General features: G+C 32.9%; 3 protein-coding genes across 8 annotated transcripts in view; 1 reads left to right on the forward strand and 2 right to left on the reverse strand.

Annotated features, from left to right (window-relative positions):
• Positions 1–4,834: 4,834 nt before the first annotated feature.
• LOC106715704 (carboxypeptidase Q) lies at positions 4,835–7,463 on the reverse strand. Of its 2 annotated transcripts, none has more exons than XM_014509048.2 (3): positions 7,242–7,463; positions 6,201–6,330; positions 4,835–6,116 (listed from the first exon to the last, which is right to left on the reverse strand). In XM_014509048.2, exons 1-3 carry the CDS (start codon positions 7,439–7,441, stop codon positions 5,025–5,027), a joined length of 1,422 nt encoding a protein of 473 aa, XP_014364534.2. In that variant the 5' UTR covers positions 7,442–7,463; the 3' UTR covers positions 4,835–5,024. The 2 variants fall into 2 exon arrangements, with proteins under 2 accessions (XP_014364534.2, XP_014364535.2); XM_014509049.2 differs by lacking the exon at positions 7,242–7,463 and adding an exon at positions 6,600–6,826 and having other exon boundaries at positions 4,837–6,116.
• A 2,007-nt stretch (positions 7,464–9,470) lies between these two features.
• On the forward strand, positions 9,471–11,541 carry LOC106715705 (carboxypeptidase Q). Its single transcript, XM_014509050.2, has 3 exons — positions 9,471–9,709; positions 9,982–10,111; positions 10,419–11,541. Exons 1-3 carry the CDS (start codon positions 9,516–9,518, stop codon positions 11,505–11,507), a joined length of 1,413 nt encoding a protein of 470 aa, XP_014364536.2. The 5' UTR covers positions 9,471–9,515; the 3' UTR covers positions 11,508–11,541.
• Positions 11,542–13,310: 1,769 nt separating this feature from the next.
• The window catches only part of LOC106715700 (venom dipeptidyl peptidase 4), a 31,611-nt gene continuing 20,206 nt past the window's right edge, over positions 13,311–24,715 (reverse strand). For all 5 annotated transcript variants that reach the window (XM_045678147.1, XM_045678149.1, XM_045678148.1 and 2 more), the window contains 13 exons: positions 19,400–19,661; positions 18,979–19,148; positions 17,764–17,855; positions 17,416–17,536; positions 17,150–17,242; positions 16,924–17,057; positions 16,544–16,754; positions 16,051–16,235; positions 15,747–15,941; positions 15,232–15,389; positions 14,930–15,015; positions 14,560–14,685; positions 13,311–13,957 (listed from right to left, as the gene is read on the reverse strand). In XM_045678147.1, the coding sequence (XP_045534103.1) occupies positions 13,868–13,957; positions 14,560–14,685; positions 14,930–15,015; positions 15,232–15,389; positions 15,747–15,941; positions 16,051–16,235; positions 16,544–16,754; positions 16,924–17,057; positions 17,150–17,242; positions 17,416–17,536; positions 17,764–17,855; positions 18,979–19,148; positions 19,400–19,661 (1,923 nt within the window). In that variant the 3' untranslated portion in view covers positions 13,311–13,867. The remainder of the gene's footprint in view (positions 13,958–14,559; positions 14,686–14,929; positions 15,016–15,231; positions 15,390–15,746; positions 15,942–16,050; positions 16,236–16,543; positions 16,755–16,923; positions 17,058–17,149; positions 17,243–17,415; positions 17,537–17,763; positions 17,856–18,978; positions 19,149–19,399; positions 19,662–24,715) is intronic.

Raw genomic sequence — 24,715 nt, forward strand, 5'->3', positions numbered from 1 at the left:
TTCCAAACTCAACACATCTATGCTAAATTTTATTGAGATTCGTTGAGCCGTTCTAGAGATACCTTCAAACAAACATCCATCCATCCATCAAAACATTCGCATTTATAATATTAGTAAGAAATAAGATTGGTTCACCCTAACATAATCCAGATATTTTGCGGCAATTAAAATGAGCAAATTCTTAATTGTAGTAATTTACAGTGTAATTATCTCCATTCCCCTTCCAAATTGGAGGTTAGGACATTAATTTACTTGCGCCATTTGTTCTTAATTTGCAACGATTCCGATAGCTTTTGTAGCTTTTTCGTGTCGATAAAATTTATAGCTTAAAGCGAAAACATAATAAAGTAATATATAGTAACTACAGATATATAAAGTGTGTTATTTATTAATGGCTTCTCTATTTTATAAATTAATTACTTGTTCTTACAAGTGCTACAAAACATTTTAAAAAACACTTTACTCGGCAAAAGTTAATTACGTAAAGGAATTTGTTCAACATTAATACGCGAACCACACGCGACGCACGTGCAAAATAACTGTTTCTATATAATTTACTTTAATTAAGACCACCCTAAGTCTGGATATAAATCAACAGGCAACGTATTTTGATTAATAAAGTGAATAAATAATTACTAGAAGTAAAATCTAAAACTCATTATTAAGATTGATGTTATATTTTCAAATTGAATCTTTTATTTAAAACTAGCTGTTTTGATTTAAAAATTTTAATTTTAAATAGCTTTTACTCGAACACGGAAACGCGCGGAAATAAAAAAAAATATTAGTAGTATAGTAAGTACATACTTAATCTATGACAAATTTCAGCGAGATCCGTTGTGCCGTTCTGAAGATACGTAAAAACAAACTTCTATCCGAACACTGCAGCCTGTGCCCAACAGTGGGCAGATAAAGACTGTTGATAACGATGATGATGATCCGAACACTCGCATTTATAATTTTACAAAGATAAAATATACATTTCAAGATCGAATGTTAACAAGCTTGCAAATTAATTACTAATAATCATAACAGTAAACTTGAACTCACACTTTATTCACGGAACTTTATTGATTCATAATTACTTCATTATCAATGTTTCTTATCGTACGTTGAACGTTAAGTATGAGTGTGGAGGGGTACACCGGTAGAGGTAGGCCTAGGAAGAGGTGGATGGATTGCGTGAAAGATGATATGATCAAGAAGGGGGTGACAATGGAGATGAGGGCAGATAGCTTCATTTATAGGACGGAAACCTCGCGCACGAGTTGATGATGGTCAATGTTTCTTCACAAAACTATTACTTTTAATCGTACTGTCATATATTTAGTGCAAGGCTTGTTGTCAAAACTGTCTTGTATAATACTGTAAGTTTCCCAACGGAAGTTTGACTACATTGTTTTGATTTAATTGTAAGTTTCCTGACTGTTCAAAGTATAAACTCTATTTTAACCGATTCTTGCCATCCTGCGACAAAATTACAAGTTTATTTTACAAATAGCTTTTTCAAGTGTGATGTAATTCTTACTAACCAAAGTGAGGAAACGAACAATATCTTAATCTAATATGTTTTGATTTTACGGATAACGCTTTAAAAAAAAAACTTATAAGTACTTACCATAAATAGATTATACATAATACTAAAAGGAAATCTGTAGTAGTAATTTATACCGAATATATTCAAATAATTTCTGGCTTACTTCTGTTTCCAGGTGACCTGTTTTAAATATTAAAAGAACGGAAAGTACACGATACCGCCATTTGAATATTGAATACTTTATTTCCAAAAGGCTCAGAGACTAGGCCACCGACTGAAATTCATAGAATAGTTCTAGAATATTCAGTATCAATTTCAAATAGATAACAGATTTTAATAAACATATTAAAATTTAAAGTTTCTGGATCCTTAGTTCATTTTAATCAGGTTAAGTATTTTTTTTTTCTTGAAATTAACCAACATCCACAATATCAGTATTAAATCAGTATCTTTTACAATATTTTAAAAATACGATTAAAAATTTGAACAGAAAATACAGTTAATAATTTTAAAATGAATACTTATGTTTTATTTGTCACTAACTGTCACCCGCGACTCCGTCCGCGCCGAATTAAAAAAAAGCCTAATTAGTATTACATTAAATGCTAATTAGTAGCATATGTGTTCTTCCAGACTAGGTGCTTAGTTTCATCGAGATCCGTTGAGCCGTTTTATAGATATCTTCTAAGAAACACCCATCCATACATTCACCTAAACTTTCGCATTTATAACATTAATAAGATTGACATTTACCAAGATTTATTTTGTTTATTTTTACATTTTACTAAGGTACATTTAAGACTAAGTGATCTTTTCGAAGGACCAAAAATCTTCAAAGTAAAGGCTTTTAGAAGTATTCTGTTAATACTCAACAAAAAAAAATAAACTTAAGCAAAAACAACTTACATTTTCTAAGACAAAAGATGCTTTGATGGAATAAATACTTTTGTTTACATAATGCATCCTTAAAATAGAGATTTTCTAACATTTATTTTATTTTCTTGTTAATTTTCTTGCCAATTGAAATTCTCTACGCACATAATGACAGTACTCTAGGACGTTTTCCTACCTCACTTAAAATTATTTTTAAAATTCTTCCAAAGCAAAGTGAAACCCACGAAGAATCTTACCAATAAACTTTTTCGTGTCTTTCATAGAGATGAAGCAGAGGCTATTTTTTTCCTTAATTACTAATTCAATAAATAACTTCTATAGTTGGCAAAGTGTTTTCTTGATATTATTTCCTTTTCGTACAAAATAATCTTAAGTTATAATTTGTAGAATTTCCCTTGTTTAAGATATATGTCCGTTACGATTTCTCCGACAAGCTATAAATTTAACCAAAGCCCGCATGAATAAATGTTTCCCATCTTATGTGCACATTACGCGATTTTCACCACTTATTTTGTACGCATTTTATTATTTGAAAAATTACCTTTTAAAGGTACAATGACTGGTATCTTCCCAGCTCTACTACGCAGTAAAGATTCACATTTCATGATAAAATAAATACGACTAATGGATAATTAAGAAGTAAGAAGATCTTAAACAATTCCTATTTAGGTGAAGAAAGAATAGTATTGTTTATTAACTTTTTTAGTAAATATATATATCTTAATATATATAAATTTCGTGTCATAATGTTTGTCCTCAATGGACTCCTAAACCACTTAACCGATTATAATAAAATTCGCACACCATGTGCAGTTCGATCCAACTTGAGAAATAGGATAGTTTAAATCTCAAATTATAGTCACAATTTTAATTTATTGCTAATTATTTTTCTGTTATTATTTGTCACAATTATCTGTTAACTCCAAATGATTCTAACAGATGTCGATACCTTTCGACTGGGTTGAGTAAGTAATCAATAGATGGCGCTGCTATGGTAAATTTTTTATTCCGCGCGGACAAAGTCGCGGGCGACAGCTTGTAATTAGTAAAAGACGTTGAAAAATCAATGCAAAAAGTATACATAATTTTGAAAGTATATTTCAATTGTTATTGTAACTTTATGCGTACAAAATATGCATGTGCATATCAATCTACATATTATAGAAATTACTGCACACGAAAATAACGAACTCGGTCATAAATTTGTTAAGACCATGCGAATAAATGTGCTTGCCCGTATATTCACATTTCCCAGTTTCCAATATCCAAAATTGCTCAAATAATTCTGCCCAGGCACTGGAGCGCAACTATGTCGTAAATCATTTTGAAAACGTATTTATGAATGTACCTACTTCATATCTGTATTTCATACCTACCTATTGCATATCACTTTGTTTAAACAAAAACCATTTTTAACTTAAAAAGCTACAAAATGTTTTGAAGAATACGGAGCAAATATAGTTTTTAATATACTCGTAACTTCTTCGAATTTAAACAGGATATGTATAAATTTAAAAAGCTAAAATAGTTTATTGGTTCATAATTTAAAAAATGGCATAAGTAATGCGACATGTGATAGTAGAACAGCTTAGAATTTTATATAGATATACAGAAATAATGAAGTTAGAAAAAATCTTACACAAACAATTTCACACTAGACGAACTATTTTGCATCTGGGCTTGTACTACAATAAACAAGAAAGACTTGGTGTAATAAAACAAAGAGAAAGTATGTAATTTTAGTTTTACAAAGAAACAAAAGAGCACTTCGATTTGTGGAAATAACGCCGGCAACACACAATCTAACCGTCACACGTGAACAAACGAATTTTCGTAGACTCCAACTATATTTTTGAAGCATCTACGTACGAGTAATTCCGCTTTACTATTTCACCTTTCATTTCAAAACTCTCTGAGATATGTTCAAACTGTTACAATATTTCACGACCAACGTGACTGAGTTTATGTTAGCCAAAAATATTGGTCCAATATTTGCATCCAAATGGAAACTTCGATTGTTGGACGCGAGCCAGATAGATTTTCGACGCAAAAATTCACGGACAAGATGAAATTTAAAGCACTTTGTACTTTTAAAGAACCAAACTTAAATTTTATTTAAGGTATTGAATTTATTTATTACATTTTTTGTCTTTTCAAATCTAACAGCTAAATGTAGAAGCTAATTATAACTCTAAGCTCGCCGTCAGGTTCAAAAGATAACTTTAGACTATAATATTCTTTTAGTGTTTATTACATCTTATTTTATTAGACATTATTAGAATAGTTAAGGGTAAACTAGGATCAGTTTCAATTAAGAAATATACCTGAAGGTACAATTCTATGCTTTATTAAATTTTTATAAAATAAATTCCTCATATGTGATATCAAAGTATTCCTAAATGTGAATTGAAATCGTATCACGAATTGTTAGTCTTTAGCTAATAGAAGCTGCCGCGCTCCAGTATTTTTTTTTTCAAAATACATTTTAAGTTACGTTTAAATGAAACACTGTTGATGTATCATATTTGTATATACAACAATTTCATAAATTACGTATGCTCGAAGACAAAAGAAAACGGTGACAAGATTTATTTTATCGCGGGATATCTACGGATATATCTGCAATTATATACGAAACCGCAGTCCAAAATGCAGTGCAAAGATCTAACTCATCCGGATCTTCCACATTCATGGTGTCTCCTTCTGTGTGGTGGAACCAGAAATATCTTTCATTAGCATTATGGAGACTGGCACCGGGGACACCGTTTTTAATTATAACGGCAATATCTGACCCAGGACTATCTTCCTCTACCAATGTGGACGCATTTATAGATTCAAACAACTTTAGAATTTCCGCAATAATGCATTTAGCTTCTTGGGTGCCTGCAACTGCCAAACCGAGAGGCGCAAAAGTCCCCTCGTCAGACTCCATTATAAAATTAATATTAGAAAGTTCATCTTTATGATTCTTTTCATACGCATATGCTCCAACCAATCCCAGTTCTTCAGCTGTCCAGAAAATAGATCTAATAGTTCTCCTTGGTCTTAAATTTAAGCGTTTAAGAATGACAGGAGCTGCCCAACTAACAAACAGACCACCTCCATCGTCCATGGCTCCCTGTCCCACATCCCAACTATCAATATGTCCAGACACAATAACAAGTTTCTCCGGCTTTTCAATACCCTTTAAATCGATTATTGTATTTCGTGACATTCCAATATCAAATGTTGAAAACATTTTAATATTTAACTCGATAGTTTCTCCTCTATCGTATAATCTTCTTATTAAGTCAGCATCTTCAAGAGTAATAGCAGCTGTTGGAATTTGTGTTACATTCTCACCATACGTCTGAGAGCCGGTGTGTGGTGAATTTATAGAAAACGGAGCTATCGATCTTACTAGAGCTGCTACTGCTCCTTTTTCTGCTGCTTTTGTAGCTCCTTGTGATCTGTAAACGACCGTTTCGCCGTAGGTTGTGAAAATTGGATCATATAGTACAATTTTTCCTTTGATATCTTCATATTTTGCTGCATCCAACTTTTCAAAACTGGACACAACTACAACTTCGGCAGTGATTCCTTCTTCTGGTGTTGTGGCACTTCTTCCAAGTCCTAATAAAGCAATATTTTTTTCTCTAGGTTTGAGCATAGTAGCAACTTCTTTTCCTCGAACCCAATGCGGAACCTGATGTCAGAAAAATACAATGAATTTGAACTTATAATATAAGCGTGTTATATATAGGTATTAAATGTCCATTTTGTTCATTACCTCTACTTTTTCTGTGGTTATGTCAGTAATATCCTCCTCTTGGGAAAGTTGAATCATGTAGTCAATAGAGTCTTCTAAAACTTCAGAACCTGATGGACGAGCTCCAAATTTATCTACGAATTTGGCTAATCTGTAAAAAATGTAATGGAACAGTAATATCTTGATACACGTACAAGTACAAGTACAATTTTGTCGTTCTAAACATTACATACATCAGCATTATATGACAAACTAATAAGTGGTACTTTTAATCACAGTAAAAAGTCGCCGTAACACAAATCTCAAAATTACACAATCTTTATCTATGTTCGCTATAATAACAAAATTCTGTACATTCATTGCTTTAATATAAAATTGACGTATATACTTGGGACCCTGAAAGACTATTCACGTACTTACTCGTCATAAGTTTTACGCTTAAATTCTCCCTTCATCACATATTTAAGAATCTCTTCTTTTACATTTTCATAAGATGCAATTTCATTAACTAATTCTTCACTTAATAACGTCTTACAAATGTCAGAAGTTTTGGAAACGTGCCTTGCATGGCTCACGACAAAAATAAAAAGATAAATTAAAATTTGAAAAACAAGCATCTTTCGGATGTTGTTTATGGAAGACTAATATTTTGTAACATACAAGTCCTATTTAAGCTGATTTTGAAGAGAGGTATCTGCACAAGAAGATATAGATTATCACGTTTTGCTTATCAATTCATTCTTGAATGCTACATTTCAATATTCAAGCATTATTATAGGGAGATAGTAAATTTAATCTCAAGTATGTGTATTTGTATAAAAAAGCGAACATTTAAGAACAAAGATATATAATTCTGCAGTAATATTATATTATTTAGACTTCTACAAAATCTTATAATTTGGTTAATGGATTTTTCTTTATATTTATTTTATCTATAACAACACTCAAAGGACTAAGACCAATAAGAAGTAAAAGACCTCAAATTTTATCACAAAACAAAACACAAAGATAAAATATCGCACGTCCTTTGACAATCGATCTTAAATAGCTAAGGGCACTTACTCATCATATGTTTTCCCTTTGAACGGTCCGGAGACGTATTCGATAATATCTTTGACGACGGTATCATAGGAAGCAATTTCATCTGCCAAGCCACCAATATCACAAGACCTCAACTCGGAATAAGTTTTCTTTTTAACCACAGCGCAATGTAAACTGGTCACGAAAATTAAAAATAAAAACGCTTTCAAAACAAAATACATTATTAATAACTTTTATTTATTGATTTTATAAGGTTATTTTTTTAGTTACGTCTGTACGCATTGTATGTTTATAAAAGAGTGATATGGCGCAGTGACCAGACCATATTCTCAATCAACCATTGTTGACCAATAAAGTTGTAAATAGGACATATATAACCAGTGTGAATGAAATATATATTATCTTTGGAGACGTAGGTAAACAAACAATACTCAATAAAATATATATTTATAGTCTAAGTACGTTTTAAGTAACAAATTTAAAAAAGGAATAATACATATCTTACTAATATTATATATGCGGATGTTTAGATGGCTGGATGTTTGTTTGAAGGTATCTCCAGAACGGCTCAGAACAAAGTCTGGAAGAACACATAGGCTACTTATAAAGTTTTTTTTTCTTACCGCGCGGACAGAGTCGCGGGCGACAATGTAAAATATCTTTGCTTTCTTTAATCAATATCATACAAAAAGGTTAATAATAACCTCCTTATTTTTTAAGTCGTCTAAAAATACTAATATTTTAAGAATCATTCGTAAGGGACGAGCCCTTAAATTTGGAATCTGATCATTGAAATGCTTTAAAGGTCAAAACTTCGGCTTTTACAAATTAAAAAAATTGCAACGCCTTCACACCACACATAAAGTTATTATAAATAAAATTGTTTTGTAAAGAAATAAACATAAAAGTATTTTTATGATATCAACGTTTAATAACAAAAGAATTACGATCGTAGAGTGTAAACAATAAAATAAATCATTAAATAAATAAATACAGAAAACATCAAACACTATTTATTTTGAAGGACCAAATACAGAATTGCTTCAGCCTCGTCAAATACAACTGTGAATCGTGTAATGATGATTACAAAGCAATCAACGCGGCAACACCAATAGCCCTCATCCGTTGTCGCACCTACATGCATTTCAATGCAATTCAATGTTTGTATTGTACATCTAACGAACCAACCAGCTTTGCTATTTCTGCTATTAAAATATTAAGTCGTCAAAACGTAACAGATTTCTCTTTTTATTAGTCCAAACACCTAATAGAAATGCGCAAAACTTGTTAGTATGTTAAAAACGTTGTGCTCCTTGAACTTATCCTTTAGTGTGAAACATGATAACTACACATACTCGTATATGAATACTGATAGTGTTCCTTCGCTTTTTGTTATTGATATTAGTACTGTATAGGGAAAAGATTGTCCAGGATAGAAGACGACATTGATGACAAGATGTAAAGGTCTAAAAAATCAAAGAAGGTTAACTAGAATATAGTTAACCTTCTTTGATTTTTGCTCTCTTTTCTCCGTGCCTTTTCTCATATTATGGACTGCTTAGAGTAGGACTAAATCTTCTGTTTTTTTGTCGGTTTCCACTACCGAAACACATATAGAAAAAAAAAAACATAAAATTGTCCCTCTCGATGTCTTTGTCAGAAAAAAAAAAAATTATGAATATGTTTTTTAATCGCATCGTCAAACTGGATGTGGTCACCATTAGTCTTGTAAAATTATCTTATTTTATGATTAAATTTCCTAATTCCTATTTTCCTATTTCCTAATAGTGTCAGTCATCTAGGAAGATGGCCCTCTGTTTAAATTGACACTATCACACGTATCATTTGCAACCTGCAAGTATTGCATAAATCCTTGTACCAGTTGAATAGTCGATAGTCATAAGAGACTTTGAGATATTACGTCGTAATGTCATCTCGAGTACATCTTATCACGATGTTAAAATTGATAAGAATATTTTGATGGAATGATAACATAATGTTTCGTCGCACAGTTAACATTAATTTTGTAGTTTTATCATGCAATAATATTTATTAAAAATCATTGAATCTCCCATATTATACCTTATATACTTTGGTCTTATAATTTAAAAAAATAATTTTGTATTGATTTTTTTTTTCAATAGCTAAAATAATTATTTTAAAACATCAAATCCATCTCCGTAATCTACATCTTGCTTTCTACTCTTTGACCTATGCTCCAGATCGGTTCAATACAAAGTCGATAAAACTCAGAGTTTAGTTGTGTTACAATAATCGTAAAGTAAATGCGTCGAAATGACGACGCTAATGTTTACAATTTTTCTATTTACACAGTATTATAACGTTTATTCTTATATGACAATAAATAAATATGATCTCAGTGATTGTGTTTTAAATCCAAAATTAGTACAAGAAATAGCTTCTTATAAGAACATTACGAAGACAATTATGAATGAAGTAGTAAATAATGGTGACACATTTTACAATGAGTAAGTGTATTATATTTGTATAGCCTTATTAATATTTACTTTAGATGTCTATAATAAGTACTAATAGGTAAATAAATCAAAGTGATCTGACTATTGCAATAAACAATAATACATTACATGGTGCTATCTTGCTTTGAGATACGAGTACATTGTCCCAATGTCTGAGAAAAATAGTTATTTGTAAAAAGAATTGAACATCTTAATCCTTTCAATTTTTATCCATTTGATCAAAATCTTTAAAACTCCTAATAATAATTAATGTAACCTTTTAGATACGCAAATTTCATTGATAAATTTGGAGCGCGACCCGCTGGTTCAGTCGTGTTAGAGGAAGCGATAGACCATATGATAAATCTGACGAGAAGCAACGGCCTAGAAACAGTTACCACTGAGGATGTTATGGTAATTATCAATTTGTTTTTTAATTTTGTCTCCTTGATCTACACATAAAAACAGTACGTAGAAAAAAATTAAAATTTTATGTTCATTTTGCGTATTGAAAACCACTGTAAAGTCGTACGACAGAAGCTAGACACACAGAGATCTCCAACTAATATAGTTACAAGTAAATGTGAGACTTGATGTCCTTTCTTTCGTATTTATTAAAATGGTTAATCATAACGTAAGTATCTGTTCCAAAACGCTTCAATTTTCTGTTCTAAGATTATGTTTGTTGGTTATATAACACCTCCTTTAATGTCTTTTTCAGTCTCCACACTGGGTTCGTGGATCAGAAACGGCCACGATGATCAAACCTAGAATCAAACCAATAGCTATTCTAGGTCTAGGTTCCAGTGTTAGTACACCATCTGGTGGTATTACAGCTGAAGTTATTGTTATGCGAAATTTTAATGAACTAAACGAAACCATAGAATCAAATGTTAAAGGTAAAATTGTTGTATTCGACGCTCATTATACTTCGTATGGAGAAACAGTTGCTTATAGAGTGGAAGGTGCTACAAAGGCTGCGGAAAAGGGAGCCGTTGCATCATTGATACGAAGTGTTACACCATTTTCATTATACACAACTCATACGGGTTCACAAGAATATGGCAGTAACGTGACAAAAATACCTACTGCAGCTATAACACACGAAGATGCTGATTTATTGAGAAGACTACAAGATAGAGGTGCTACTATAGTCATGAGTATAAATATGACCAGTACACTAGATTACAAAACTTCCAGAAATACTTTAATAGATTTAAAAGGTTGTGAAGATCGCGAAAAACTAGTCATAGTATCAGGTCATATTGATAGTTGGGATGTAGGTCAGGGTGCTATGGATGACGGTGGTGGCATGTTTATCAGTTGGTACGTACCTGTTATTATACATAAATTAAAATTGAAACCTCGAAGAACACTTCGTGCAATCTTGTGGACATCAGAGGAACCCGGCCTTGTTGGTGCTATCGAATATCTTAATAGACATATGAATGAATTGAACAATATTAATTTTATCATGGAATCAGACGAAGGAACATTTGAACCTTTGGGCTTAGATGTATCTGGATCACAAAATGCAGTTTGTATTGTTGCTGAAGTATTAAAATTATTTAAGCCAATAGATAAACTGAAAGTTAGCTCAACTGTTGGGTCTGATATAACAATTTTTAATAGTAAAGGTGTACCGGGAGCTTCATTGTTAAATAAAAATGAACGATATTTTTGGTATCATCACAGTAATGCGGACACAATGGACGTACAGAATAAAAACGACGTTGTTCAATGTGCTGCTTTTTTGGCGGCGTTTTCTTACGTTATATCTGACTTGACAGAAGATATTCCTCGCTATTAAATGTTGAAAATTAATTTCATCACAAAAATTTGAAATAACTTATGAGTTAAATAAGAATTATTTCCTATCCTATTACCAATAATATTTTCAGAAACATAAAAACATCCTTCACCGAATATTGATGTTAGTACTTTATTTTTATAATACCGTTATCGTTACTGAAAGTCTATTATTTTTATTATTATATTGTAAACAAAACAAAGAGGTTATTTCGTGCCTATATTATTTCTAATGTTGACTTTGGTAATAAGTGTTCAAAGCGCTTTATGTATTATAGCTTTGTTTACATTCATAGCGATTACCTTCGTCTTATAACATGCGTGTATTGTTTAGACATGATAATCGTTGTTGTGTTTACATCCTTCAAGTTTTCCCGCGCTTTAACATTTACGACGATTTCTTTTATGTTATAATGTTAGCAATGTGTATAGCTATTACAGCAGACAAAGATTTTCAACCACTTTATAAAATAAAAACATTTCTAACTTTAAGAATTTCTAGCTAGAAGAAAAGGGTTAAATTAAAAAGTTTTCAAAGGATGAGTGTTGTACAACGACCGAGAAACTACAACAAATTTTCCACAACAAGCGAGCATCAGATAATACTAAAAGAAAAAGTACGAAAATGTTCCGAACGTTGAAGAGCTCTCATACCTAACCCATGTCGGTAAAACATGTTTGCTTCGGTAACAGGATGCCGAAAACATTACCCACAAACACTACTCAAAGCCTGTGATACACGGTCACTGCGGTTACTGAACAAAGCAAAAACGCTCCGCAAGAGCAAGCACGCCCACACAATGTTAAGTTGTAAATATTTATTTACTTACAAGATACCTAAGATTAGGGATTTGGGAAAAGGAAAAGTGTAACGATCATCATTGACTCTCATGCTTTCATCAAAATGCTTTACTCATTAAACCTAAAAATAATCACACTTGTTTACCACCATCAAAAGTGTGAGAGCATTTCTGAACCTAAAGTATTTTTAAATGATTTCACGATTATGTAACTCACTCAATTTATATATTAAGTTTTTAAAAAGAGAATACATGCACGACAAAAGTGCGGGCCGTGTGTCACTGGTTCTTGTATCAATACACTTTGTTTGGTAATAGGAAACGAAAATGAGAAACGATGGATCCCACTTTTATTGCGTACCGACGTATTGCGACGTTTTCTTGCAAACAAAAATTTCCTATTTTACATATAAATATCTTTATATGAGAAATACAAAGGCAGGGAATCGAAATGTCGTATATGTATTATACTTTAAAAGCATGTTCCATTAGTGAACTTTTTTAAAATAAATGACAATAACACATTTTTCGATTTGCGAATACTTTTCCGTATTCGGAAATCTGAATAAATAAAATCTAATTAAAACGGAATCAATATAATAATGGAATAATTCTCGTATTTTGCGTTTCGAAAGCAAACCGAAACATCCGAATGCAGAAAACAAACGTGTTTGCCTAATCTCTTGGAATTCCGAATACAAAAACGTATTCGGAAATCATGTTAAAACAGCATTTTACAAGTCTTGATTGCAACTATTTACAACAACAAAACTCACGCTCATAAACAAAGAGGTGTACGCAGACACCACAGTCTTCCAATTGGCGTAAATTTTTTAAAACAACTTAATCCTTCGTTAGTTTTTAAAAAGATAGTATTTATTTTAGAAACTCTGGAATTATTCTTATATAAATAAAAAATATTACCAGTGGCATAATGAAAAAAAAAAAGAAAGACAAATTTTTGTAGAAAACAAATTTATTACGATATTTATTACTTAAAATATCTAGAAAAATATTTACATTAAACTCTTGGCTTATATCTTACAAACGTCTTGTAGAATTGTCTTTATTGCATAAGACGCGATGAACATAAATATTTAAAGGAATAATCAACCCTGTAAAGTACTGATTTGGCAACAATTAAGTAATATTGTAAACCCCGTTTTCACTGATTTTTTTACAAGAATCAAGTTCATAATACTGAGGTATTTATGTGATGACCACGGCTAGTGAAAACGGTCATTAATAATATATATCTTATAACGGAAATATTATAATTTAATATACTACATGAAATACGGCATCCACTCAACTCTTAAAAATAACATATTATGTTTCACAGGTAACATAGTCTCTTAAACTATAAATTGTCGGTAAGTAATTTGTACCACAACACATCATGTGTCTCATGTCGTTGTCGTTATGTCGTCTAAGATAAAATGACTCGTTTTTAGTAGCGAATTACACGTATTGTCAATTATTTTAATTACGTATTGAATTTAAGATTTTTTAAATTAATATTAGCACTGATTTGATCGTTATAATTCTGCTGTTTTACAAATTACAGCATGTTTTCTTGTAAGAACTTCTCCAAAGCGTGGTAAAGATGTGGTCTGACACCGACCAATCCGTGATCTTCGTCGGTATAGCTCTGAAATACAAGGAAACATTAATAAAGAAACGTTACGAAACAGTATACGTTCGTTTATGTTCTTTGCGACCTAAGATGATAAATCTAGTACTTTTTCTTCCTAAAAATGTTAGGTTTATCATTCAGATATTTAAACTGTTTTTTTTTTAACTGGAAAACTATGTTTTTATAGTCTTCGCAAATAGACAGTAAAAATAATAGTATCAAAATCGCGAAGAGAATAAGAACAATTGATAAAGAATAGGGAAATATAAAAATTTTCAAAAAAAGTTGAACAAATTAAAAGTAAACAGAAAAGGTAAAAAACATTATTATTATTCGACAAGCTTTTAAAGAATCTATCAAAGTAATAGTGAAATGACTAAGATTCAGATTTTCGACTACTAATTACTAAGAGAATTTTTTACTGTTACCCTTTAAATCTTAGAAACCATTAAGGTACTCTTGAAACGCCAATAATCTTATAGTTATCGGTACGGACTACCTATAACACGGTTATGGATTCAATTTCAAAACCAATGAATTTCAAATCATCTGTTAATTTTTTTCATAAAGACGTAAAAAAAATATCTGATTGTGCCAGTTACTAATGTAAATAATACCATTTGCGTGAAGTAGACGTCCTCGCGTTGCAGCAGACGGGAGATGAGCATGGCGTGCTGGTAGTGCACGTTGTCGTCCGCTGTACCGTGGATTAGGAAATAGCGCTTGCTGCGGTATGCTGACACCTGGAATGCAACATTCAATGCCTTTACAGTATCACCCCTCTAAGCTAAGCTTCTACCAATTAAATCTACGCTTACGAGGTTTTTATATGCTTCGAAAAAATTTATCCTAAGTGAAATTTAAAAACTACTAAACTTTAATGATTCTTTGAACGATAAACTTTTTTGTAAAAGCCCTGTCATAGTCCGAGCTAGTTGACTATAGTCAATATTATGTTTATAAATCTCTAACGTATATTTTACTTACCACTTCTGGGGTGAGAAGTGATGAATTAAGGTAAGCTTGAGGATTATTCTGTGGCGTGTCCATGTACCTTTCGGTATAAATTGTATCTGAAAAATAACAAAAATAAAATGTTCTTTTTTTCTTTTATTTGAATATCAAATATCTTCCATTTTCCATTGTGTCTACATCAAGAATTTACTACCATGTTTCACTTTAATATCTCTTAACAATATCTTAGTAATTATTTGCTCAAATGAGCTCACAGTTTGCTCAGATATTTTGATGTATCTAATTATATAACATTAAAGTGATGAGACACTTACCATAGAATCTCCAGTCGACCACGGGCGCAACGGCGGCGGCACAGCGGAAGACATCAGCGCCGCGCGCCAACGCTAGCGAGGCCGCGTAGCCGCCGTACGACCAGCCCCAGATACAGGTGCGATTGCTGTCCAGCCACGGCAGCTGCTGCTGGAGTGTCCTGGAAAAAACACCTTCTTCCTTCAATGCCTCTTCACTATCGGCGGTAGGGTGTTACCTAAGCGTATCCATCCCTATCATGCGCTAAACGAAACAGGTCTGTGATTTTGGACATATTGGTCCACTCTCTGATATTTCTTAGTCAATATAATTTACTATACATTCAATCCTCATACAAATCTTACGAAGCTTACTTACTTGAGAAGCATTTGATTGAACAATGAATAAATACTGTAAGTATCTTGGCGTCCTGTACCAGATCCCATATAGATGCAGAAAAAAAAGAAGCAAAACACTCCGACCTAAACCATAATTTTTCTAGGTAAATTTTACCTAACCTTCTATATTTCTGACGTACCTTGTAACGGTAACCTGATCATCAATCTCGTCGGTGCCAAGTCGTCGGTTGATAGCAAACATGTTGTCGATGCCGCGCAGGCCAGAGCCGCGGCCGTCGATGTGCGCCACCGCAATGCCCCACCGGTTGACAAGGGATGTGCCCCAGTCCAGCGTCCATTGCTTCGTCACTAGAGCAGTGTCGGGGCCACCGTACCTGTAAACGAACAAGCCGTTACTTATAACCAATTCAGCTATGGTAAATATTTTAGTACTTATGAAAGCTTTGTTGAAAACTAATCCACATTCTTGTTGAAAAAACTTACACGTAAATTAATAAAGGTACATTGGTGCGCGACAGGTAGTCGGTCGGCGCTTGTATTTGCACGTCGGCCTCGGGGAAGCCCGCCGCGACGGGCACACTCATTCTCAGCGTGACCGGCAACTGACGGTCCGTCAGTAGAGCAGATGTCTCCGCGTTGTCATCCCACGTTTTGAGCAATGTACCATTCTGAAATAATGGCATTACAAGATTTTTAGCGTTTCAATCGTTTGATAATTAGAACTAAAGAGTATCGCTGAGCATTATTCCACAACGCAGTTATTTGTGGTCTTAACAGGCATACCAAAAGATTGCTTGCCATCAAAATAGTAGTTAGTAGTCAATAACAACAAACGTTTCGGGATATAGAATGTAGGGTTAAAAGTTTTTACAGCTTAAGAATTTAAGATAGAAAAATAATAAGTATGAAATAATGCAGTAAGAACAATAATGCTGGTTATTCTCATGAGTTTCCTTCTTTGGCATCAGTTTCTTACCACGTCATAAATAAATATCTGGGGCAGGCTCGGTCCGGCGCAGTTGATGGCCACTCGCGACGTGTCCGCGCTGATGAAGGCGTCGTTGTAGAGACACTGTCCGCCGTCCGCGCGCGCTATACTGCACGTGAAGCACGTCACCTCACGAGCGGCATTCACTTTGTAGATGTGTTGCTCCGCTGAGTCGTTCACGTGGGTAGCTTTGTACCAACTGGAATGCCCAAGAGTCACACGGTGGAGTATTTCCGTAAGCAACGACGTAGCGATTACCCAATAAAGTGAGTGGTAAAAAGATCATCTACTTTGTTTTTGTTTTCTAATGCAATAGAACAGGTTGGCGGTGTAATAAGTGAATTACGTTTGAAAATCTATTTACTTACACAACATCATCATTGGTCCACAATAGAATCTCGATAACAGTGTGCGGTGTGTTTGTGCGACCGGCACCCGTCCACTGGTTGGCGTTTACATCTGATACTTGCACTATTTGCTTGTATAGAGTACCGTTAATAGACTGCAATTAGAAAAATTAATATCGTCATACAAGGAATAGTAAATCAAATAGAGAGAAATGGTGTAGATAAAAAGGAGGATAAAATTACAAACCTGAGGAAGGATCGTTATAAACGAGTTGCCAGCTTCGTTAAAGAATATGGGAATATTATCAATCCAGCCATTAGGTTCTGCATATTGGTAGATCTGGAAATTATATTAAACTTCATCAGAGACATTGATAGGTACCATGTTCTTATGGAACTTTTCTAAATAAGTAATAGTAAAGTTATGGTGAGATCTTCTGCTGTGATACATGTTAGTAAAGCTGTACATGTCAATTTTAAACAAATAAAATAATTTAATAGAAAAAATTCTACCCGAGAGCAAGAAGTCTCGTTTTGCATGCAAAGTTCAACTTGCAGTGAAGTCTGAGCACGGTTTGTCCACATTAAAGCAATCTTGGTGTTGTCAACGAAGTTAACGGTCTTCAAAATAGGCCTGAAGAAAGAAAATTATATTAAAGTTACTGATTTATCTGCATTGGTTGTGTTATTTATACTAATAGTGATCATATATCATCTATTCTGACTGGAATACGTCGTATGGCGTCACGGAGAATTAAAAACATTGTAAAACAAACAACTTTGTTTTGTTTGTTATATTGATAGTGTTTAAGACGAGAATTTTCTATTACTTTATATATGATTTAAAATGGGTATACTTACTCGTTCAAGTCAGTGGGTGGATTGTACACTGTCTCCGTGCCTGATGTAATGTCACGTAGCGTCACTTTCACGGTTGGGTTGGTGGTGCCCGGCTGAAAGTTAGAAAATTGATTGCTTCAATATCTTGATGAAATAATTGGTTGTAATAATTTTTAAATTATACATTTCCAAGATTTTAACATATATGCTGCTATAATGCTATAATACATTACATATTTTAAAAAGATAAACATTTTAACTGTACATATGACAAACGGTACACTACTTAACGAAAATTGTTGCAGCTGTTTCAACTCGTAAAAGTTAGTTTGCTCCACATATCATTACATTGTCCAACGAAATCGTGTATTTATTATTTCTGAGAGTACTAATCTAAAAGACATATGTATTATTATCTTTGTCTTTTATTATTGAACCCTCATTGTCTTAGTAACAGTTAAAGGAATAAAAATTGTTTTATTTCTTTCAATCTACACCTACAATCATATGTAGCGATTAAATCTGTAGTCACTATAAAAATAATAATCATTATATGTTTGCGTAAACAATCATCGCAACTTACATAATCCCCACAAACGTATACAAACAACTTGTACTCCTATAAACTTCTGACGAAACAGGATATGACGCAATCGTAATACCCGGCATTAACTCTCACTGGTTGCAGCAAAAACTTAATGCGAGTGAACTAAAAAAACTGGAATCCACGGAAAGGTAAAGTAAATCGAACATACTAGTAAACAAGATAACCTGCGTTCTTCGTTAACGTTATTAAGACTTGTATAGTCTGTAAAACAAGGAAACTAATTTCAAATTTTTCTTATTAAATTAGGTGAAAGAGGGAAGAGCAAAGAGACCAAAATCTGATTTTCATTACGCACATTTTCTTTCAAACGTACAGTGATACGTGCATGGGCAAAATTATAACATACTAGCTTTTACCCGCAACTCCATCCGGGCGGAATAAAAAAAATGCACACAAGATAAAAAAGTTCCTATGTCCGTCTCCTAGTTCTAAGCTACCTCCCCATAAATTTTCAGCTAAATCAGTTCGACCGATCTTGAGTTATAAATAGTGTAACTAACACTTTCTTTTATATATAAAGAAGAAGAAGATCATTTTAGATTGACTTGTGTCGTAAGATTTATATTAAGGATTTTTTTTAAAATTATGATTGTCATATCTATCGGTTAACAACGGGCTAATATTATTACCTTAGGATATCTGATCTCGTGGTGCTGCGTGTACTGATAGTCAACGGAGCCGGGAACTCCGAAGTGCGGCACCTTCATGACGCGCACGTTGGTGTCGTCAAAAGTCGCATACGCCAGCTTGCTACCGTCGCGAGCGAACCACAGCGCATTGTTAGACACGAACACCTCCTCTGGAAATAGTGCAGAAATCGTTTATTATTAGGAAATAAAGAATAAAACACATATTAGTACAATAGTCAGGTGAATTGCAGATTCATTGCAACTATTCATGTAGGACAAAGGATAATTAAATACAATGGGATAGACACAGAAATTTAGGTAAAACTGATTGAGATTTCATCAAGCAATATCAAACCTCTCCCACTACATGCTGGTAATAATATTTTGTAAACTAAATTAAGTAATTGTAAACAATACAAACCTTCATAAACCCAATCAGGTATTCCGTTATAAATAACATTGACTTCCCCATTATTCGTGACCTGTTGTGGTAGACTGTCCAATGAGGCTTGGTAATAGATATTATTGCGGTAAACGAACGCTAGAGATGTTCCTGAAGGGCCCCACACGAAGTTCTGTAGGAAAGCATCTTCCGGCCGTACGCCTGGTGGCACTATGTCAATAGCCTGGCCAGAAGAGATATTGACGGCAGCATAGCGTCCCAGGAAACTATATCTATACACCTGAAAATAAACAAGTAAAAATAAATTGAATGAACCAATAATTTTTAATAGAAGAAGGACATGTAGAGAAGCAATAAAATGTAGAGACAAGTAAAATGGTGATTATTGCAATATATTTTTAATAGGTTTAGGTTTAGGTTTAAAGAATTTATTCTCAAAAAGACAAACAAAAGTCACTTACATGAGAACAATATCGTACACTATACATAATTACAATATGGTCGCCGTTTTAGTTATCAATTTACCTTTTTACAACAATCCAAAATGTATTGAGTTAGCTTTGATTTAAATTGATTACATGAACTTAAATTTTTAATTGATGAAGGTAACGAGTTATAAAGTTGTACTCCTTCGTATGTTATATTTTTTACACCGTAGTTAGTTCGCACTTTCGGCAGAACAAGTAGACTTGCTCGTCGAGTGTTACGCTTATTAATCTGTGATAACTTTAGAAACGATATGTTAGTGTTGATTTGTTTGTTGATGATTTTTCTAATTATATTGCATGTACTGTAGGTATATAGTTGATTAATAGTCATTATTTTCGTTTCATTGTAGATCTTGTCAGTACTCGTTAAATATGGATAATTGAATAAAGCTTTTACTACTTTATTTTGCTTGATCTGTAGCTCATTAAGTTTAGTTTTCGAAGCACTGCCCCAGACCTCAATCAGATATAGTAGATGTGATTTGATTAAAGAATTATAAATCGTATACCGTATTTGTTGAGGTAAACATCTGTTTATGTTGTGCAGTGAACCAATTAGTGAAGTAAGCTTATTTTTTAAATAGTCTATTTGTTCAGTCCAAGTCAAATAATTGTTCATTCTCAGTCCAAGGTACTTTTCGTTGGTCTTGTGTTCTAAAGGTATGTTATTGATTGTTAGTAAATTGTGTATTGGTATAGCTTTATTTTTAGGTTTAAATATTATATAACATGTTTTAGTTGTATTTATTGTAAGTAAATTGTATTGGAACCATTCAAATAATTTATCTAGATCTTCCTGTGCCTGTATGATAATATCATGTATATTGGACCCAAAGTAGAATAAACATGTATCGTCTGCATATAATGTTAAATGACCATGCAGGCCTATCTCTGTAATGTTGTTAATATAAATAAGAAATAGTAGCGGACCCAACACAGACCCTTGTGGTACGCCGAAAGAGACTGATGCTGCCTTGCTTTCATAATTTTCTATTTTGACTACTTGTGATCTGTTATTTAGATATGATTTAAGTAAATTAAGTACGTTGCCTTTAATACCGATATTTTCTAGCTTGTGCAATAATATCTTATGACTTACTGTGTCGAATGCTTTTTTAAGGTCGATAAAAACCCCTAGAGCAATTTGCTTTTTATCAATGTTGATTTTTATTTTTGATGTAAGATCAATTACAGCAGCAGTTGTATTGCTCTTACTTCTAAAGCCATATTGCTTATCTGATATAAAGTTAAAAGAATTTAAATATTTAACCAATCGAGTGTAGATAATTTTTTCAAAAATTTTAGAGAGTACTGGCAGTACTGATACTGGGCGATAGTTACCGGGGTCTGTTTTGGATCCAGATTTATAAATTGGTGTCACCTTAGCAACTTTCAACGAGTCTGGGAATTCACCGTTAAGCATCAATATATTGAAACATTTAGCCAAAGGGTCACTTATAATGTGTTTTAAACATTTGATAGCTTTGGTGTTAATTTTATCTAAGCCAGTGCTTGAGTTTATGTCTAAATCTTCAATGATTTTACTTACCTCGTGTGAGTTGCATGGTTCTAGTTTTGATAGTTCAGGAATAAGTTTGTCTGTTTTAGTTATGAGATGTGTTGATATGTTATGGTAATGATCCGGTATTTGTTGTGCTAGTTTTGAGCCTATTGTAGAAAAGTATTGGTTAAAGATCTCACAGATTTCATTTGTATTGGTAATTAATTCAGAACCAAGAAGAAGTTTTGAAGGAGCACAACTTTGTTTAATTTTATTATTAGTTATATTATTTATAAGGGTCCACATTTTCTTTGGCTTCTTTAAGCAATTTTTGAAAAGGTTTAGATAGTAAGAATTTTTCGTATCTCTAATTTCTTTTGATAAAGTATATTTTTTCAGTTTGTACTTTTCTTCTAGAGATTTATTGTTAGGGTCTTTCTTATGCATTATCCATAAATTGTTCCTTTCTTTAATTCCATCCAAAATGTTTTTATTTATCCAATCTTTCTGGGGTGGATTAAGTACCTTAGTTTTAGTTTCTTTGTTATCCTTAATATATTGCTTTATTTTTTCTTCTAAAATGGTGTAATTATTAGTAGCATCTATGCATCTATCCGATTTTACCGATTCATATAATTTATCGTAGTTAATTACTTCGTAGCTTGTGCGTACTTTTCTGGGTGGTTTAAATTTATTTACTTGAAAGTATATTTGTTTATGATCAGACATTGGAGAATTAACAATAGCGAGATTAAAGTTGTTGCTATTGAGGTTGGTGGTGACGTGATCTAAGATTGATCTTTTTGTGGTCGAGTCTCTTGTACAGTATGTTCTGTTAATTTTGTTAAGTAATCTGTAACCGTTTTCTTGAATACTTTTTTTATACATTTTATGTTTTTTGTCCTTTGTTAATAAGTCAATATTGAAATCACCAAAAATTAACGCTCTCTTTCTCTGTTGTAATTGGGTTTCATATGTCTCTAAAAAGTCCTTGAAATTTGTATCGCCTGGATGGTACACTACACCTATATCGAGCGCATATCTTTGTATTTGTATCCATAGAAAATTATTTCCATCTTTGTAGGTTGATTCAATTAAGTCGTGTTTTAAGTTATTGTGTACATATGCAGATACTCCTCCACCTCTAATATCCGATCTATAATTGTAATAATGAGTGTAGGATGGGATCTGTAATTCAAGAGCTTGATTTTCTGTTGCTATCCACGTTTCTGTTAATAAGATGATATGGACAGTTGTAGGAATTGATTGAATGATGCATTTTAATTCGTCGAATTTACCTTTCTTTCGGATACTTCTTGCATTTAAATAGAGAAAAGTTAGCCACGATTTTTCTGTTTGTAAGTCTTGGTGATCATTTACTATTTGATAAGTTATTGTGTCGTCTATAATTTTATTTACTATTGATTGTTGGAGTTTTTTGAAGAAGTTTTGACTATATTTGGTATTCCATTAATGTATTTTATGGTTATATCTTTTTCTCCGCTACTTATACGATGGTTTAATTCAGTTTTTGTTTTTTGAAAGTAATCTCGTTGCGCTGGTGTTTGGTCGGAGAATATTTTTATGCTTGTAGATATTTTATTTTTGCTGCGTAGCACTTGCAAGGCTTCCTCAGGTTTATCAAAACAGACTTTAAGACCTCTCATTTTGCCCGGGACAAACTTGCCAATCCGAAAAATCTTGGTGGGCTTCGAAATATTTTTATTTATTTGAGATAGAATATTGAACACTTCGGACTCATCTTTGAGGGCTTTCTGTTCAGCACTTGAGGATGTTTGTTCTGGTACACCTGCAATAATGATGTTGTTTTCTCTTTTCTTCCTTTCTTGGATCTCATGTATTATCTGTTCATTAAGAGACAGTTGTTTGTTTTGAGATGACTGTGGCATTAATTTGAGTTCTTTAAAGTCTGACTCGAGTGTCATTATCTTATTCTCACCATGAGTTATTTTTGTTTCTAGTTGTGACAGTTTATTCTGCATTTGACTCTGTTCTGATGCTATTTTAGAAGTAGATAATTTAATCTCTTGGATACATGAAGTCATTTCCATTATATTAGTATTGATTAAATTTCTGGTTTGTTCATGGGCAGTTTTTAATTCACTTATTTCACCTTTGAATTCCACAATACTGTTTTTCATTTGATTCATTATTTGTGTGTTTGTCTCGACGTAGCTTTCTAGTAAGGAAGAAATACGTGTTAGTTCATTCCGAATTAAGTTAATATCACTTGAGCATTGACAGTCGCTGCGATCTGGGTGTTTTCGCTTGCGAAAAGTAATTTGCGAGTCAATCACCTCTCCAGATATTTTTGAAAGATCAGGCTGAGATTTACTACCGCTGTCAGTAGCAGTTTTTTGCGGTGACCGCATAATATTCATAGTTAGTCTTTATAATATTCGTATAGTGAGCACAGTAATAAATGGCACAGCAACAAAGGCCCACAATAGTGCAACAAGCGTCGATAAACTGCGATCGTTGAGAATAACGTCGTAAGCGCCGTGCAGATGGCGGCGCTTACGCGTTTCGAACTAAGCTACTTTCAATATTGAAGATGTCGGTACTTAATAGTTGCAACATTTATTTACGCAATATATTTGGTCACAATTTACGTATTATTAGTAATTAGCAGTTAATTTATCGCTTATAGCTTGACACAGTCTTAACACTTTCACTATATACACATTTAAGTTCACAAAACGCACTTTAGATTGGGTTATTGAGTATTTTTGCGGAGCGGTTACAATACGCGTGTTATTAACGGCGACCACTTGCACCAAAAAATATATTTTTAATTAAATTGTTTAAACTTTCGTGAGACATCATAATTAATTAATTAAGAAACGGCTATATTTTTAATTACTGTGATCTCTATTGAATTTAAGGTAACATGACACAATACTATAATAAAAAACGTCTATTCCCCTCTTGAGGGTTACGAATCTAAATCACATATGGAATTGGAACTGTCGTAGTTTACATGCGCCAACAACGAACAGTTCTACAGTTGGCATACAAATAAGCCATTGTATTGACTTCCGTGACTTAATTGAACTGTTTCGTTACTGCATAGCGTCGAAGGCTTAACCATACCTTGATGGTTTGAAAACTAAGTTACGTTCAATTTTGTTTTTTCAAAACTCAAAATCAACACCTAATATAACCTTACTGTTGTTATATTTTAATTGTTTGTTTCACGTTATAAGGTGGCAAACGATCAAGAGGTTACCTAAGTTCGCCAAATACAATTGCGGATGCGTTGCCTACCTTTACTCGACGGAGGGGACGCACAGATATTTCTCCTTCCTATGAGCGTCCTCCTCC

The sequence above is a fragment of the Papilio machaon genome, chromosome 5, assembly GCF_912999745.1.
Source record: "Papilio machaon chromosome 5, ilPapMach1.1, whole genome shotgun sequence".
Classification (NCBI taxonomy): domain Eukaryota; kingdom Metazoa; phylum Arthropoda; class Insecta; order Lepidoptera; family Papilionidae; genus Papilio; species Papilio machaon.

Bases quoted from the DNA above. Each gene is read 5' to 3' on its own strand.
- LOC106715704 (XM_014509048.2), bottom strand. From the start codon at position 7,441: ATGTATTTTGTTTTGAAAGCGTTTTTATTTTTAATTTTCGTGACCAGT. The intron at 6,331-7,241 runs GTAAGTGCCCTT...CATTTTTTACAG, and splicing joins AAAGGGAAAACATATGATGA to ATTAGCCAAATTCGTAGATA. The intron at 6,117-6,200 runs GTAATGAACAAA...TTCTGACATCAG, and splicing joins TAACCACAGAAAAAGTAGAG to GTTCCGCATTGGGTTCGAGG.
- LOC106715705 (XM_014509050.2), top strand. From the start codon at position 9,516: ATGACGACGCTAATGTTTACAATTTTTCTATTTACACAGTATTATAAC. The intron at 9,710-9,981 runs GTAAGTGTATTA...GTAACCTTTTAG, and splicing joins GGTGACACATTTTACAATGA to ATACGCAAATTTCATTGATA. The intron at 10,112-10,418 runs GTAATTATCAAT...TGTCTTTTTCAG, and splicing joins TTACCACTGAGGATGTTATG to TCTCCACACTGGGTTCGTGG.